Raw genomic sequence first — 17,969 nt, forward strand, 5'->3', positions numbered from 1 at the left:
TATTTTGATACATATATATGACAGCAACACTCATAACAGTGACAAAACAATTACATTGACAATCATGTTATGTTATTTTCAAAATGTTTCCTTTTCTTTTTCTTTACTTCTTTAACACACTACTTTTCTGCTGCGAAGTGCGGGTATTTTGCTAGTAATGCATATAAATGCAGGAACTAAATGAAAGATTTAAACAGTTAAGTGCATCTTAGTGAGGCCATACTTAAAAAAGAAAAGCAGAATATTAACTCTCTCTTTGTGGGACTCAAATTTATACCTTTATTTTTTAAGGGTTTATTCCATCTGTGCACATTCTTCCCAACCTTCTTATTATCTTCAATAGTCAAATCATCATGCACATACTCTAGGCAACTGAACTCCTGTCTATCCTCTTCTGAGATGATGTAAAATAAACACCCATATAATAACAGACTCAATACTGATTCCTGAGGCTGAATTCATTTTACTCTACATGCAGTTCATATTGCTAATTTTGCATCTTAATCCATCTTTTGCAAAGCTGTCATAAATACACTTCTGCAACTTGTTATTTTCTAAGGTACAACCAAATCAACTTCCTCATCATTCTATCATTTACAGGTATGTTTCCCAAACCAATGAATATTATAAATGTTTTTTTTATCTCTTTACTTTTTGATTAACTGTCTTAACACAAGGATAAGAGTGATCACAGTTTCTTGGGTATAAACACAAACTACACCTCATCTGCCCGCATCTCTGCCCTTAGCTGGTTGTATAGAACTTTCTCACATATTTTCAAGTTTTATACCTTTTATACATTTTATACCTTTACAGGTTCCCCAGTCTTAACTATCCCCTCTTCTATTGAAATGCTGCAAGTAAAACATTTTTCAGCCATATTTCTGGGATGTTATTTCCTTTCTATTATTAACTTTTCACCAAGTGTCCTCCTTTGTAGAATGTACATGCTATCCAATCCTGACACTCTGTGATACTTTTTAGGTTGCAACACTTAGTTGGTACTAGTGAAAAGCAGTAGGCTACATTTGGGTTAGAGGGAATTTAGCATTGGGCAGCATCTTGTCGATATTTTCTTTTTTCAGTAAATGACACAAGTATTGGTGCCAATGACTTGAGATGTCTTCAGTTAGTGTCAAGACCTCACTATTCTTGTCCATAAGTATCATCTTGTCTTTTGAGCACTGATCTTGGATGTGAGTTGCTATGAATAAGTTATTCTCCCCTTAGAATCTATTTTGTTGTGTACAATTTGTAAAAGTTTTACTTTTAGCCTAAGCTATATTAATCACATTGATTCTGATATAGCTGTAAACTATAGCGGTAAAATATTGTAGAAGACTTGTGTTGTTTTCAGGTTCTTCTTTTATTGTGTTTCTGAGACACATTTTCTTATTTCACCCCTGCATTGCGTGTGAGGAAATGAAAAAACACAACAATGAAGGGCAAGTTTGCATTATGTGAAGTAAAAAAAAAAAAAACTAAAATAAAAAAGGCACCTGTGTAAACACTGCATTAGTGTTCCTGTTTAAAATCTGCATGTACAAAAATAAACTTCATATAAACTTTTGAGACATCATGTCTGTTAAACAAATCTGTCCTTCCTTGTTCTTGTAATAGTGTAGTTCTGATGATTTCCATCTAGTAGTTAAGAGGGAATGTGGGTGTGACAGTGCTTTTGGCAAAACTATCTCTTGGTACGAAGGGATAGATTGGACATATCTAAGTAAATATGCAGCAAATTTAAGGGCACAAAGCAATAGTTAAGTGTAGAGGATTAAAAAGAGCAAACATTTGAAAACCTACAGAAGTCAGGATAAATATTTTAATCTTGAAGTAGAACTGAAGCCTGGGATTCTTCAATGAAGGTTAAATGAAACAGATGGAAATGCATTATAACATGTGGGAGAGATCTACAGTATAATAGGGAAGCAAATAAAAGCTTTTAAACTCTTTAGTCAGTAGGTGGCACTGAAGCAACAAGCATGCAACACATGGACTGAAAACAATAATGTAAAATTTGATTTTGCTTTCTACAGAAATGAGTGCAAATCCACTTCAAAACAGTGGCATTGAACTAGGAGCTTTTGATGGAATGTCTGTTTACTATCTAAGAATTGCAGAAGCAGAACTGACTACTATCCCAAAAGGTGGGTTACTGAGCTAACACAGTTTGAATATGATGAAGGCATAAATAACAGGAGAAATGGCAGTTAAGAAGTAAAGGAATAGAATTTTGTGATTAAAATTTAATAATATGATCACAATAGTTGGGTGGGAATCTGATAAATCCAGTCTCAAGTATTACGATTTCTAGTCAAGATTGAAATAAAAAAATGGAACGCATTTACCAAACCATGTAAAACAAGTCAAGCGGGTTTATTGTCGTACTATCCATACACATTATTACAGCATACAGTGACATAAAATAACATTCCCCAAGACAGTGGTGCACCATACATAAACATTAAACAAGTGCAAAACAGGTAAAGAATTATACTATACTATACTACTGTATAAACAGATAAATAAATAATTGATAGGTAAATGAATAGATATTATTAATTTGAAACAGATAGTAATTAATAAAAAAATTATAACAACTACTACTAATAATAAAAAAAAACAGCAGTAACAAATGTACTGCATATGAATAAGCTATTAGGAGCAGATCCAAGGGCAGGGGGGCAGCACAAAATTCATTCTGGACAGCGAAGAGGTAGAAGCTGTACCTTCTGCTAGATGTAAGTGGAACAAAGAGACTGTGGAAGTAGTGGGAGTGGTCTTTCACATTAGGCTTTATAAATAAGTCTTAAATGGAACCAGAGAGGTCCCAATGATCTGGTCTGCTTTGTGCGCTATCTGTTGTAGGACTTTATGGTCAGTGCCAATGCAGTTCCCATACCAGACTGTGATGTAGCTGGTGAGAATGCGCTTGAAGGAATGTGGTAAGAATGAGGGAAGGTAACCTTTCCTGCTTCAGCTGCTGAAGGAAGTGGACAAGCTGCTGAACCTTCTTGGCTATAGAGGTGATGTTAATTGACCAAGTAAGGTCATCTGCCAAGTGCACATCAAGTACCCTTAACAAATTCTATCATACAGCCCTTGATGTGCAGTGGCTTTAAGACAGCATGGGCCTTCATGTAGTCAATGATCATCTCTTTCGTCTTGTCCACATTAAGAGAGATATTGTTGCACTTGTACCAGTCCTTTAGTCATTGTATCTCCATTCTGTATGCTGCCTCATCCCCACTGCTGATAAGACCCACCACCGTAGTGTCATCCACAAATTTAATGATGGTTAGAGCTGCATGCAAAAATACCACCATGAGAAAGCAGAGTGAACACACGTGAGCTAAGTACACAGCCCTGGGGCGCACCTCTGCTCAGTGTGATGGTGCTGGAAATGGTGTTTCCGACGCAGAGTGTCTAGGATCTCTCTGTCAGGAAATTCAGGATCCAGTTGCATAAAAAAATGTTGTAGCCTAGCAGACCCAACTTCCTTATGCTTCTGAGGGATGATGGTGTTAAAAGCTGAACCGATTATGTCCAGTGTAATTTCTTTACTACCCTTTTATTACTCCACAGATTTACCATCTTCCCTGTATGAATTGCACCTTGATTACAATAAGATCGGAAAAGTGGAAATTGAAGATTTTATAAGATACAAAGATTTACAAAGGTAATTTTTGAAGTACATCATAAGTCAGGTACTTGCTGCTGGACTGTAGATAGGAATTTATCTGAACATTAATTAAATAAATATGTTCACTGATGGTACACTATAATCGATTTAGAGTACAATAAAGTTAAGACAACTTGACAATGTCAAATTTTACAACTGAGAAGTAAAGAGAAATGCATACTTTTACACAGCTGAAGATCAAAAACAGTGTTGCTGACATTTATTTACTTGTTCCATGAGTATTTAACATCTTTACTTGCTTTATCTGATTCAGAGTTGATGAAGCTGGAACATATTCTAGTAATTCTGGGCATAATGCAAGGACCAACCTTGGACTGTTTCCAGTCTATTATTTCAGCATTTTAAAGAGTATATTAGTTAAGTATATCTTTCTGTTTTCAGGCTTGGACTTGGGAACAACCAAATAAAATCTATTGAAAATGGAAGTCTAGCCTATCTTCCAAATTTAAGGGAACTTCATCTAGATTACAACAAACTTAAGCATGTCCCAGCTGGTTTAGCATCTCTGAAGTATTTACAGGTAAGTATAATTGACACTACTATTCATGTTCAAGTTTACCATCATGTGAAGTGAATGTGATGTAATGTTATTATTATATTACATAATTATGAACAATAGTACAACAGGTCAGAAAATAAATGAAAGTAATAACTCACAAGAAATGGAAGACCAAACAGTAAAATAGCTTCCAATTATTTATATATTTAAAAAAAAGTTTGATGTAAAATAAAAATATTTTCTTGAGTCACCTCTGTAAGTTTGAGGATTCTGAGTTTATGGCATTGCCTGCCTAAAACACCTTAACAAATACATTCAATTTTATTTAGATAAAGGGTTTAACACAGTAAAGGTTAAAGTTATATTATAAGGAATAACAAGATGGCACAAGTTAAAGATGGAATGATCCTGGAACTTTTGTTAAAACAAATTTGCATTTTAGAGTTCTGTAATGCTGTTTTTCTGCATCTTATAATCCCTGAAAAATAGCCAATTAGAAATATCTGTGACCTTTACAATAGAACAGTGAGTTTCACTCTGGGAAGAATTGATGCAATTATAAAGAAGTAGTAATTTGTCTCTTATTTCAAAAAACAGGTTGTCTACCTCCATTTTAACAACATCAGCAGTATTGGAGTAAATGACTTCTGTCCTACAGAAGCCAGAAAAAAGAAAATTGTCTATTCTGGCATCAGTCTCTTTGGAAATTCCTTCAAGTACTGGGAAGTACAGCCAACTACTTTCCGCTGTGTCTCTACTCAGATGGGAGTTCAGCTTGGTAATTTCCGTAAGAGAAAATAAGGAAAAAAGTATTACTTGTTAATTACTTGAAATGTTAAAATATTAAATCTTTGGGTAATTTTAAATCTAAAATGCAGGGGAGACACAAAAAAATTACATGCCGTTTTTTTTTTTAATTTTATTCAGATTGTTATTCAAAGACACCTAATTTGTGCTTAATAAAGCAAATAGGTGATATGGCCTATTTATATTTTTGATTGAAAATTTTCATGACAGAACAAGGATTTACCAGGGTGTCAAGTTAAATATGTACTGTATCAAAAAGGACACATGAAAATTCAGTACATGGATTGTCAACTTGATTAACTAAGGAAGCAAATGTGTTGCTTTTAATCCTGCAGTTTTGCTGAAAATGCAAAATGCTTTCATGCCTAAATACTTTACCATGCACAATTTTGCAGGAGCCATAACAGTAAAGTACAAAATAAAGGAAGGCTCACCAGTGAGTAATTTAGGAAGTACATTAGAGATTACAGCTACCGTAAGTAAATCACTTATCTGTCTGGGTTTTATCTAATTCCTTTTTTGAGGCTCCCGCCTTCCTTTTCATTTTTTCATTATTGTAATACAAAACAGCATGTATCATAATACATTACTTTATATTTGTTAATAGAATATATTCAAGCTTGTAAGTCATTGATCTTGTACTGCAATTAATATTATTTGTTATTATTTAAAACGTATCTGAGAATTTCTTTCTTTTACTTCAATAAATATGCTAAGTATCTTCCAATATGAAGTTTGCCAGTCAGACTCCTTAAAACACCCTATTTCTGCAAACGCACCTCCAGTATTTGTCATGATTCTTTCTATTTGTAAATACCTTTACATTCATTTTTTCACAGTAAGTCTCTGCTGCTTTAACCTTTTTTCTCACTGGAAATGAGAGTGTGCCACAAACATCAAAATCTCTCATAGGTAGTGTTCACTACAAAAGAATCACTTCCAGAACTAAACGTTTGCTTCAAATTTCATGATGGTCATGAAATGAGCTGGCTGAAGACTGCAAAATAAACTGCCTGGTACTGATGCAAGTTATGAAAATGTTTCAGACACTACCTACACACCTTTTTCTATAGACATTTCTTTATAAATTAAACCCTAGTTTCTGTCATTAGCTGCGCTTCTAATTTAATTTAATTATATTTTTTCATTTATTTTGCGCCAGTAAGTCTTTATGTTTTCAGCTTTTGTGATGCAATCAAGTTTGAGATTATTTAAACTGAAAAAAAATCTTTGTTTATGCATATTCATGTAATTAAGTTTATTTTATACTGTGAACTTTTCATTGACATGCTTAGGTCACTGAAAATATTTACAAACATAGTACAGGTGCTGGTCATAAAATTAAAATATCATACCATACCATACCATATTTATTTGTTGAGCGCTTAAAAACACAGCATTACAACTGACCAAAGCGCTGTACAGTTACAACAAGCAGGACTAAAAGCAAAATATTAAAAATAAACATTAAGAGAGAATTAAAACAGAGATACTAAAAACAGGTCAAGGGACCAAATAAAATAGAGAAAATAGCAAAAGACAAGTGGAAAATGAAACAGGTTAAGAATTAAAAGCCAATGTGAAGAAGTGCGTTTTTAGGCGAGATTTGAATGTGGCGACTGAAGCGGCTTGACAAAGTTGATTTATTTCAGTAATTTCATTCAAAAAGTGAAACTTGCATATTAGATTCATTCATTACACACAGACTGATGTATTTCAAATGTTTATTTCTTTTAATTTTGATGATTATAACTGACAACTAATGAAAGTCCCAAATTCAGTATCTCGGAAAATTAGAATATTGTGAAAAGGTTCAATATTGAAGACACCTGGTGCCACACTCTAATCAGCTAATTAACGCAAAACACCTGCAAAAGCCTTTAAATGGTCTCTCAGTCTAGTTCTGTAGGCTACACAATCATGGGGAAGACTGCTGACTTGACAGTTCTCCAAAAGATGACCATTAACCCCTTGCACAAGGAGGGCAAGACACAAAAGGTCATTGCTAAAGAGGCTGGCTGTTCACAGAGCTCTGTGTCCAAGCACATTAATAGAGAGGCGAAGGGAAGGACAAGATGTGGTAGAAAAAATTGTACAAGCAATAGCGATAACCGCACCCTGGAGAGGATTGTGAAACAAAACCTAATCAAAACTGTGGGGGAGATTCACAAAGAGTGGACTGCAGCTGGAGTCAGTGCTTTAAGAACCACCACCCACAGACATATGCAAGACATGGGTTTCAGCTGTCACATTCCTTGTGTCAAGCCACTCTTGAACAAGAGACAGCGTCAGAAGCGTCTCGCCTGGGCTAAATACAAAAAGAAATGGACTGCTGCTGAGTGCTCCAAAGTTATGTTCTCTGATGAAAGTAAATTTTGAATTTCCTTTGCAAATCAAGGTCCCAGAGTCTGGAGGAAGAGAGGAGAGGCACAGTATCCACGTTGCTTGAGGTCCAGCATAAAGTTTCCACAGTCAATGATGGTTTGGGGTGCCATGTCATCTGCTGGTGTTGGTCCAGTGTGTTTTCTGAGGTCCAAGGTCAACGCAGCCGTCTACCAGGAAGTTTTAGAGCACTTCATGCTTCCTGCTTCTGACAAACTTTATGGAGATGCAGATTTCATTTTCCAACAGGACCTGGCACCTGCACACAGTGCCAAAGCTACCAGTACCTGGTTTAAGGACCATGTTATCCCTGTTCTTAATTGGCCAGCAAACTCGCCTGACCTTAACCCTATAGAAAATATAAAGGTTATTGTGAAGAGGAAGATGCAATACGCCAGACCCAACAATTCAGAAGAGCTGAAGGCCACTATCAGAGCAACATGGGCTCTCATAACACCTGAGCAGTGCCACAGACTGATCGACTCCATGCTGCGCCGCATTGCTGCAGTAATCCAGGCCAAAGTAGCCCCAGCTAAATATAGAGTGCTGTACATGCTCATACTTTTCATGTTCATACCTTTCAGTTGGCTAACATTTCTAAAAATCCTTTTTTTGCATTGGTCTTAATTGATATTCTAATTTTCTGAGATACTGAATTTGGGACTTTCATTAGTTGTCAGTTATAATCATCAAAATTAAAAGAAATAAGCATTTGAAATGTGTAATGAATGAATCTAATATACAAGTTTCACTTTTTGAATGGAATTACTGAAATAAATCAACTTTGTCATGATATTCTAATTTTATGACCAGCACCTGTATGGTTAAAACAGAAAAGAATTATGCAAAATGTAATTGGGCACATTATTGGTTATTATTACTACTTGATAACATATACAGGACTTAAAATAAACAATGTAATCAATATACATTAAGAAACTCTGCGCATCCTCTATTGCCATTATGCTCCTAAATCCAAAGTGCAGTCATATTTAGATCATGCTTGTTTTTGGGGCATGATCCCTTTCCTGAGCAAAAAAAAATCTCTCATATAAAATTTTGATGTAATCCTGCTGTTAGAATTGGTTCATCAACAAGGAAAAGTGAGTGATAAACCATTCTCAGTTGCAGAAACAAGAAATTGTTACATTTCAAAAACAATACTGAGTGCTTTTGTAAATAAATGGCTCATTTTGTTTTTCATATGCTTCTCATTCCATTATTCCTGTACAGTTTAATTACTGATTAGTTTTTGAGAACTTATTTTGTCCCATCCCAATTTATTTTGTGTTTTTCTGCACTGCTTGTATTGTTTTATTTATAAATCATTTCTGTTATTAATTTTTATGATGTTAGCTCCTAGTGATTGCGTATAATGAGTGCCTTTTTTCCCCCAAATGGTACCCTTCATTAATCACGTCTTGTGATGGGAGATGTAAGCACACAACTAATATAAAAGATAGTGGCAAACAGAACGCCATCCAGAACTTGACTTAAGTTAAGACCTCTTAGCATACTGCCAGTTCTCAATTTTCAGCAATTCCTTACCAGCAGTGTTTTCGAGCATACTAGCACTCATCACACATTTCAAACCCTGCCAAGTCCCATCCATTCTTCAATCCCATGTTATCTTATAAACACCTCCATTTTAGATTGAATATTACCTTTGGGCAGTGCTCTAAACGCCAAAGAGACCACTCACAACTCCAAATTGAAATCCCTTCCTCACCTTTGTATGATCAAATATAAAAGTACTGCATCACTCGAAACTGCAAGTGGTCTGCAGTCTCCCTCCACCACCAAATGTAACCATACTGTCATGCTTTAAACACTAATCTTAAACAGAGAGTATTGACACTTGTGTATATCTTGCTTAGGCACAGGCCAAAAAACTTCAAAGTCAAACTATTTTTTAGGAAAGATCTTTGGCAACCACTGGTTTCTGCTCTAGACTTTAAGCTAGAGGTAGCTACATGGTGGCATAGTGTTCACACTGTTACCTCACAGTAAGGGGACCAGGGTCCATACAATTTTCATGTTTTCCCTGTGTCTGCATGGGTTTTCTCTCACTGAATAAAGGACGTGCAAGTTTGATGACTTAGTGACACTAAATTATCCCGTGTGTGTGTCCGCCCTGCGATAAACTGGTGCTTTGTTTAGGGTTTGTTCCTTCCTTGGGCTCTTCGCTACTATGATAACTGGGATATGAAAATATGCAATAATGCCCTTGGCTTGTCTTTAAAAAAATGTTCTTATGGCTTCATTTGAAAGATTTTACAGATTAACAACATTTTTGAAACTCTCCTTAGACTCTCACCTTTTCAAACAATATTTACAGGACATTTGTGATTAACTTTCTTAAAAATTTTACAAACTCTTTAAGCCACGTTTGAACAAAATGCAAGTTTTCATTTGGTTCTTGAGGCTTAAAAGTGTTTTGCATCATTACAAGTTCAGTTCAGTTCAGTTTTTGATCTACCACCCCATGACAGAACAAAGTGGACAGTCGAGTCCAACTTGGGGCATGTATATACTGTAATCTGTTTGTAGTCATTTGCTGAGTGTGATTAATGTAATGGAAAGGTAAGGTTCTGCTGCACACTGGGATCGGTTATACAGGGTGGCAAAGAAAAAAAGGAAATTTTGGAAATAGGTGTTGGCAGCTTGGGGAGTCAGCAGTTGTTTGGGACCAATGCAACCTTGCTTAGAACCCCTTGCCATTAGTTATAATGGAGCAGTGGAGTGCTGTGCAATGAGCGTTCATTGTGAAAGCCTTTTTATAAGAATGGTGGTAGTGTGACTGCTGCGCAAAGGGAATTTTGGCATCATTACCAGTTAGGTCAACATAATCATGCCCTGTCTGCTCATGCAATTACAACATGGGTGTGTAATTTCTTTAAAAAGGAAGATCCCAGGTAGAGCCACTATGAGCCATGCATTAAATGTTATACAAATGTTTTTGACAGTATTCTGATTTCTAATATCCCATATTTATCCTTTATTTATTAGTGAGTTATTATTGTTTACTCCTTCTGTACTACTGTGTTCATGACAGGGAAGTTTTGCTATATTGTTCTTTGTCCCATTTGTACTGTGATGTGGATTCTAGTTAATGTAAATCAGGTAATTTTTAAGGTCGGTTTAAATACTAGTTTTTAAATCAATTCAATGCCTTAGAGTCTATTCCTAAAATAATCTGTTAGTTGCTTTTCCACACCACAACTTAGTGTTTTTGTCCTTTCACTTCAGTGTTTCCCATTTCATTAAGTTATTTTACATTACTATACTTTACCAGTGTTTGTAACAAAATATGTAAATGATGTATCAAACAACTGAATTTAACATACCAATTTTTACTGCTATATATATGACAGATAGTGTTGTTTATTTTGAAGAGACTTCTAGAAATAGGCGACAAACATCCTAATTTGGCACTGATTGATGTATTGTGGAAAAACAATATTATCCTAAAGTTACAAAAAAACTGTTACCACATCCTGCATTTTAAGATCACAACACTCAAAGCAGCTGTGGATCTCATTAACCCTAGCACACTGAATCAGGTAAATTAAGAAATACTTTCATTAATACACTATAAGGTCATTTTTGCTTGCCAAAGCAATATGCCAAAAATAAAGCTGCCCTAAAAAAGTTGTTCTCCTATCAAGTAGGTTAAAATGAGCTTTGCGCTTGTCCTCTCCTTTGTCTAAATTGAACAAAATTGCTAAAAAGTTGATTTCTTCATCTTTTTAAACCACCCACTGTTTTTGAGAGTGTCTGTTAATAAGAAACATACGGAATGCATCTGCAGTTTGGCCTCAAGTCTCACTGCCACGTATCACACACTGATCTCTCCCATTATGATTTTCACTGTGTACTTAAGCACCTGATAGAACATAGAAAATCAAACAAAAGGCCAAGCAAGACTAAAGCAAAGACAATGAGCACTGTAAACACAACAACACACACTCAGTTAGATAGATAGATAGATAGATAGATAGATAGATAGATAGATAGATAGATAGATAGATAGATAGATAGATAGATAGACACAGAGTAAATACAGTACACTATTAGCCAAATATCTGGTAACATATGAGAAAGTTTATGAAAGAAATTAATATCTTTTTTTAATCAAGATGTTAATAAATTGATTAACAATTCAGCAAATTTATTACTAGTGTTGCTAATGTCTATCACTGCTTGATATGGCTGATTTTTATACTATTATTCACATATGACTGCAAAGTCTTATTTTTAGCAACCATTCCTTCAGTGTCCTAATGGTCAACTCCCTTAGCTTACCCTTAATTAGTCATTTAAAATGCTAATTGGCTATTAAGGAAATCTTCATAATTGCATTAGCACTAATGAAACCTGTTATTCTGTTCACTTGGTTGCAAGGTCCTGTCATTCCTAATGTTCAGATCTAGATTAAAAAATGGACAAAATAAAACAGCGCTTTCAAGAAACCTCTCAGTCAGATCTAATCAGTGTTATCAGCATCCTGGTGTCACCTTTTCTCTCCTGTAGACTACAATGGTATTTGGTGTGTATTTAAGAAAGAAGCCAACTGTGGACTTGTAAGGCATTTACTTCTCAAACTAAAGACTTTAATTTACATATTTTCTTACAGTGTTGTGCATCTACAGCTTACAATTCTTTTTCTGTCCTGTTTAGTTCTCTTCTCTCAAGACATTAATAGATGCCTTTGTACAAGATTTTTAGTTTCTTGACATTCTGTCACATGGAATAGCTCTCGTTTTGCATAAAAACAATTCACTTTGTCTATTTTTGAACCTGGAACTGAACATTAGGAATATGGGTACCTTTTAACCAAAGTAAACAGAATAATAGGTCTTAGCGGGGCTAATGTAATTACAAAGGATTCTCAAATTAACAAACAGCATTTAGAATGACTGATTACAGGTAAGCTTAAGGAGTTGGACGTTAACAAACTGGAGGAATGGTAGCTGAAAATTGGGCTTTGCAGGCATAAGTAAATAATAATTTATAAAGGTCAGTCATTTCAAGCAGTAATAGTCTCTACCAACACTATTATTGTCTTAGCTGCACTTTTAAATTAATTTTATGGTATTGTGATAAAAAATGATTTATTTCTATTAAAAACAAACATTTCTGGATGTGTACATATAGTGTGATTGTTCATATATACAGTATATATATATATATATATATATATATATATATATATATACAGTATATATATATATACACATACATAAGTAAGTCTAAGTGTGTAGGTATAACAGTATACAAATACTGATTTTCCACTACATCAAAATTTATATCTTAAAAAAAAAAACTATGTTCTTTTCCCTTTTTCTAATGCACATTTAAATGGACACAATCCTATACACAATCAGTTAATGCCTGGCACAGGCTACAAGACTTTAAACTACCAATGACGAAGATGTGAAAGACTTTAAATAGGACAGAAAATTTCAATACTTTTTGTCTTCTCTAGTCATTGCTTATTTATTGAAGTACACACACTAAAAATTATGACTGCAAAGAAGTTCACACATTAACATTTACAGCTACAATTTGGAGAGTTCTGTCTCTCTGAACATTGGACCTTGTAGAATCTCTGATGAACAAAAATGTAACTATATGGCATACAGCAGTCAAGTTCAACATTCTGTCATACGATGAATTCAGAAAATATGCAGACCACTTTATGTTTTACTCATTTTGCTATGTTGCCATGTTCAAAAATCATTTAAATCAATTTATTTTGAACATCAAGCAACACTCAATATTCTAGAATGAGAAAGGGAAAACAAAATTTCAGAATTTTTATACATTTATTAAAAACAAAAAACTTTAATTATCACATTGACACAAGTATTCATATCATCTGCTATGACACCAGAATCCTGGCTCAGGTCTATCCCATTCTATTAATCATCATTGAGATATTATACCTTGTTTGGAGTCCACCTGCTATCAATTCAACTAATTGGACATGATTGGAAAGGCATATAATGGTCTACATAAGATCCCACAGTTGACATCATGAATCAAGTTGAAAACCAAACCATGAATTTGAAGACACTACTTGCAGAGCCTGGAGACCGAATTTGGGGAAGAATACAAAAATGTTCCTGCAGCACTGGAAGTTCCCAAGAACACCTCTGCCATCATAATTTTAAAATGTAATATGTGTTTGAACAACCATGACTCTTCTTAGAGCTAGCCACACGGAGAAAGTGAGCAATCGTGAGGGAAGGGCCATGTCAAGGGAGGTGACCAAGATAGCTAGTCTAGCTGATATTCAGAAAATCCATGCCAAGATGAGAGGAACCACCATAAAGACAACAGCATCTTCTTTGCAATAGAGACAAAGATACATGGAACCTGCTTGGAGTTTACAAAAAAAAATTGCACGTAAAGTACTATTAAACCATGGTAAACAAGATTCTCTGGTCTAATGAAACCAAGATTAGCATCATGTCTAGAGGAAACCAGGTACCACTCATCACCTGTGCAATGCCATTCCAAAAGTGAAGAATGGTGGTGGCAGCATAATATTGACAGGTGGACAGGTTATTTTTTAGAAAAGGGACTGATAGACTATACAGGGTAGAGGGAAAACTGAATTAAAGAAAGCATAAAGAAATCCTTAATAAAAACCTGTTCCAGAGCATTATGGAGCTCAGACTGTAACAAAGGTTTACCTTCCAACAGAACACTGACATTAATAACAAAGCAAAGACAACAAAGTAGTAGATTAGGGACAACTCTGGAAATTTCTTGAGCTCCCCATTCAGATCCCGGACTTGATCCCAACTGAACATAAAAAGCAGTTGAATCAGGCACACAGCCTAAGTGGATTCTTAAAAATGCATAATCATATTTTTTATATATCTATACTAATAAAAGGCAAAGCCCTCATTGACTCACTCACTCACTCACTCACTACAACTTCCCGTGTGGGTGGAAGGCTGAAATTTGGCAGGCTCATTCCTTACAGCTTCCTTACAAAAGTTGGGCAGGTTTAATTTCGAAATTCTACGCGTAATGGTCATAACTGGAAGCTATTTTTCTTCATATACTGTAATGGAGTTGAGCTCGAAAGCCGTGGGGGGGCAGAGTTTTGTGTGACATCATCACGCCTCCCACGTAATCATGTGAACTGACTGTCAACGCAGTACATAGAAAACAAGGAAGAGCTCCAAAAAGCGCTGAACAAAACATGCATTATATAATTGAGAAGGCAGCGAAACAATAAGAAGCAAGCGGGTGACATATACAACCATATTCATGAGTGTTGCTACTTCGGAAACAAAGCACGGTGTAAAGCTAAAGTTTAAATTAAGTTCATAGACAGGCTGCCGCTGGCGTTTGTCATACCCAAGGGTAATGCGGGATACAAGTTTAATGAGAGGACGCAGAATATAAACAACAGCTTTGATCACTTTGTAACTAAGTTAAAATTGAAGGTGAAGGACTGTGCTTATGCAAATTCCGAGAGACTGTGTTTGTGGGGGATTGACAGTTAAGGCGGGTGGGGGAGTCACGTCATCATCTCCCTTCCCATTCACCTCATTTTGCTCTGGGCTGAGCTCCGCAGCTAACGCAGTCTTACGGAAGCAACTTTGTGACGCTGCCACCAAATACTCATAGAAAAATCCACAAGTTAATACACAGTCTGAATCCTCCAGGCACTACTTACAAAAGGTTACATTGACAATCGTGTTACGTTATTTTTAAAATGTTTCCTAGCACAAGCACAGCTGAGAAGCTTCGATGCATGTGCTCCATAACGCGTTAAAAAATAATGCATTTAATCACACTTTGCATTACAAGCAAAGGGGAACTTCTGTCAATGCATGATTTCCTGGTACACCAATTACATTGATCAACGCTTCCCGATTCATTTTTCTCTAGCACCCCCTTGGTTTGAGAAGAAGTATGAAAAAATATGAGGTTAACACAGAAAAACAGATCACCAATTGAAGCTTTATGAATAATCGATACTTAATTCGCCATCAATAATTGTTTTGGTAAAGCCATACTCAGTGTAATCCTCCTTCCATTTTATAATTTTTCCACCACTAGCCATGATTAAATGAACGGTAAAAAAGTAATAGCGAAGCGAGGGTGACTTATTCAGGCAGGCAGGCGACAGCTCAATAGCTCAAATTTGGATATAAGTAGGTTCTATTTAGTCGCCAGAAATATCTTTGGTAGGAATGTAAGTTGAATTTAGTCTTTAAATTTCTATGGTAAAGAAAAATTTATGCAATGATGACTAAATTTAACTATATAAAGTCAAAACTTGTATATATGAAGTCATTCGCAAATATATAAAGTCAAAACTTGATTATATAAAGTAACTGTTGGAATAAATAAAGTCAAAACTTGAATATATAAAGTCAGCGCTGGAATATATAAAGTCAAAACTTGAATATATGAAGTCAGTGTCGGAATATATAAAGCCAAATCTTGAATATATAAAGTAAGTGCTGGAATATATAAAGTCAAAACTTGAATATATAAAGTCAGCGTCGGAATATACAAAGTCAGCGCTGGAATATCCATCCATTTCCCAACCCGTTCAATCCGACCACAGGGTCACGGGGGTCTGCTGGAGCCAATCCCAGCCAACAGTGGGCGCAAGGCAGGAACCAATCCTGGGCAGGGCACATGCATCATTTTCAAAACATTAACCAAACAGTGTTTTTTTAATTTATTTTTCTGAATACGTTTTTGTTAACTTAGTTCAGTTCAGAGTCGTTTCAATCAATATATTTTGACTTTATAAACTGCTCAAAAAAATTAAAGGAACACTTTGAAAACACATCAGATCTCAATGGGAAAAAGAAATCCTCCTGGATATCTATACTGATATAGACTGGGTAATGTGTTAGGAACGAAAGGATGCCACATCGTTTGATGGAAATGAAAATGATCAACCTACAGAGCCCTGAATTCAAAGACACCCCAAAAATCAGAGTGAAAAAATTATGTGGCAGGCTAGTCCATTTTGCCAAAATTTAATTGCAGCAACTCAAAATTGTATGCAGCACTTTGTATGGCCTCTGTGTTCTTGTATACATGCCTGACAACATCGGTGCATGCTTCTAATGAGATGACAGATGGTGTTGTGGGGGATCTCCTCCCAAATCTGGACCAGGGCATCACTGAGCTCCTGGACAGTCTGAGGTGCAACCTGGTGGCATTGGATGGACCAAAACATAATGTCCCAGAGGTGTTCTATTGGATTTAGGTCAGGAAAGTGTGGTGACCAGTCAATGGTATCAATTCCTTCATCCTCCAGGAACTGCCTGCATACTCTCACCACATGAGGCCAGGAATTGTCGTGCACCAGGAGCCACTGTACCAGCATAGGGTCTGACAATGGGTCCAAGGATTTAATCCTGATACCTAAAGGCAGCCAAGGGGCCTTTGTCAAGCCTGTAGCGGTCTGTGTGACCCTCCATGGATATGCCTCCCCAGACAATCATTAACCCACCACCAAACTGCTCATGCTGAATGATGTTACAGGCAGCATAATGTTCTCCATGGCTTCTCCAGACCCTTTCACTTCTGTCACGTGCTCAGGGTGAACCTGCTCTCATCTGTAAAAAGCACAGGGCACCAGTGGTGCATCTGCCAATTCTGGTATTCTATGGTGAATGCCAATCAAGCTGCATGCTGCTGGGCAGTGAGCTCAGGGCCCATTAGAGGACATGGGGCCCTTGGGTCACCCTCATGAAGTCTTTCTGGTTGTTTGGTCAGAGACATTCACACCAGTGGCCTGCTGGAGGTCATTTTGTAGGGCCCTGGCAGTGCTCATCCTGTTCCTCCTTGCCCAAAGGAGTAGATACTGGTCCTGCTGATGGGTTATGGACCTTCTATGGCCCTCTCCAGCTCTCCTAGAGTAACTGCTTGTCTCCTAGAATCTCCTCCATGCCCTTGAGACTGTGCAGGGAGACACAGCAAACCTTCTGGCAATGACACGTATTGATGTGCCATCCTGGAGAAGTTGGACTACCTGTGCAACCTCTGTAGGGTCCAGGTTTTGCCTCATGCTACCAGTAGTGACACTGACTGTAGCCAAATGCAAAACTAGCGAAGAAACAGTCAGAAAAGATGAGGAGGGAAAAATGTCAGTGGCCTCCACCTCTTAAACCATTCCTGTTTTGGGGTCATCTCATTGTTGCCCCTCTAGTGCATCTGTTGTTAATTTCATTAACACCACAGCAGCTGAAACTGATTAACAACCCCCTCTGCTACTTAACTGACCAGATTAATATCCCATAAGTTTCATTGACTTTATGCTATACTCTGATTAAAAAGTGTTCCTTTAATTCTTTTGAGCAGTATATATTCAGGAATGAGTTTATATACTCCGATGTTGACTTTATATAATCAGGAATGACTTTATAAATTCCGACGCTGACTTTATATATTCAGGTTTTGACTTTATATATTCCAGCGCTGACATTACAGTACATCTGGAAAGTATTCACAGCGTATCACTTTTTCCACATTTTGTTATGTTACAGCCTTATTCCAAAATGGATTAAATTAATTTTTTTTCCT

The 17,969-nt window shown here is 36.2% G+C and overlaps 2 protein-coding genes across 2 annotated transcripts in view; one reads left to right on the plus strand and one right to left on the minus strand.

Moving 5' to 3' along the window:
* Positions 1–5,685, plus strand: part of aspn (asporin (LRR class 1)) — a 41,988-nt gene extending 36,303 nt beyond the window's left edge. The window contains exons 5-8 of the mRNA XM_039770860.1: positions 2,040–2,150; positions 3,589–3,682; positions 4,088–4,226; positions 4,803–5,685. Of these exons, the coding sequence (XP_039626794.1) occupies positions 2,040–2,150; positions 3,589–3,682; positions 4,088–4,226; positions 4,803–5,006 (548 nt within the window). The 3' untranslated portion in view covers positions 5,007–5,685. The remainder of the gene's footprint in view (positions 1–2,039; positions 2,151–3,588; positions 3,683–4,087; positions 4,227–4,802) is intronic.
* Positions 1–17,969, minus strand: part of LOC120540257 (centromere protein P) — a 337,335-nt gene that overhangs the window by 116,881 nt on the left and 202,485 nt on the right. The window lies entirely within an intron of this gene.

The sequence above is a fragment of the Polypterus senegalus genome, chromosome 12, assembly GCF_016835505.1.
Source record: "Polypterus senegalus isolate Bchr_013 chromosome 12, ASM1683550v1, whole genome shotgun sequence".
Classification (NCBI taxonomy): Eukaryota; Metazoa; Chordata; class Cladistia; order Polypteriformes; family Polypteridae; genus Polypterus; species Polypterus senegalus.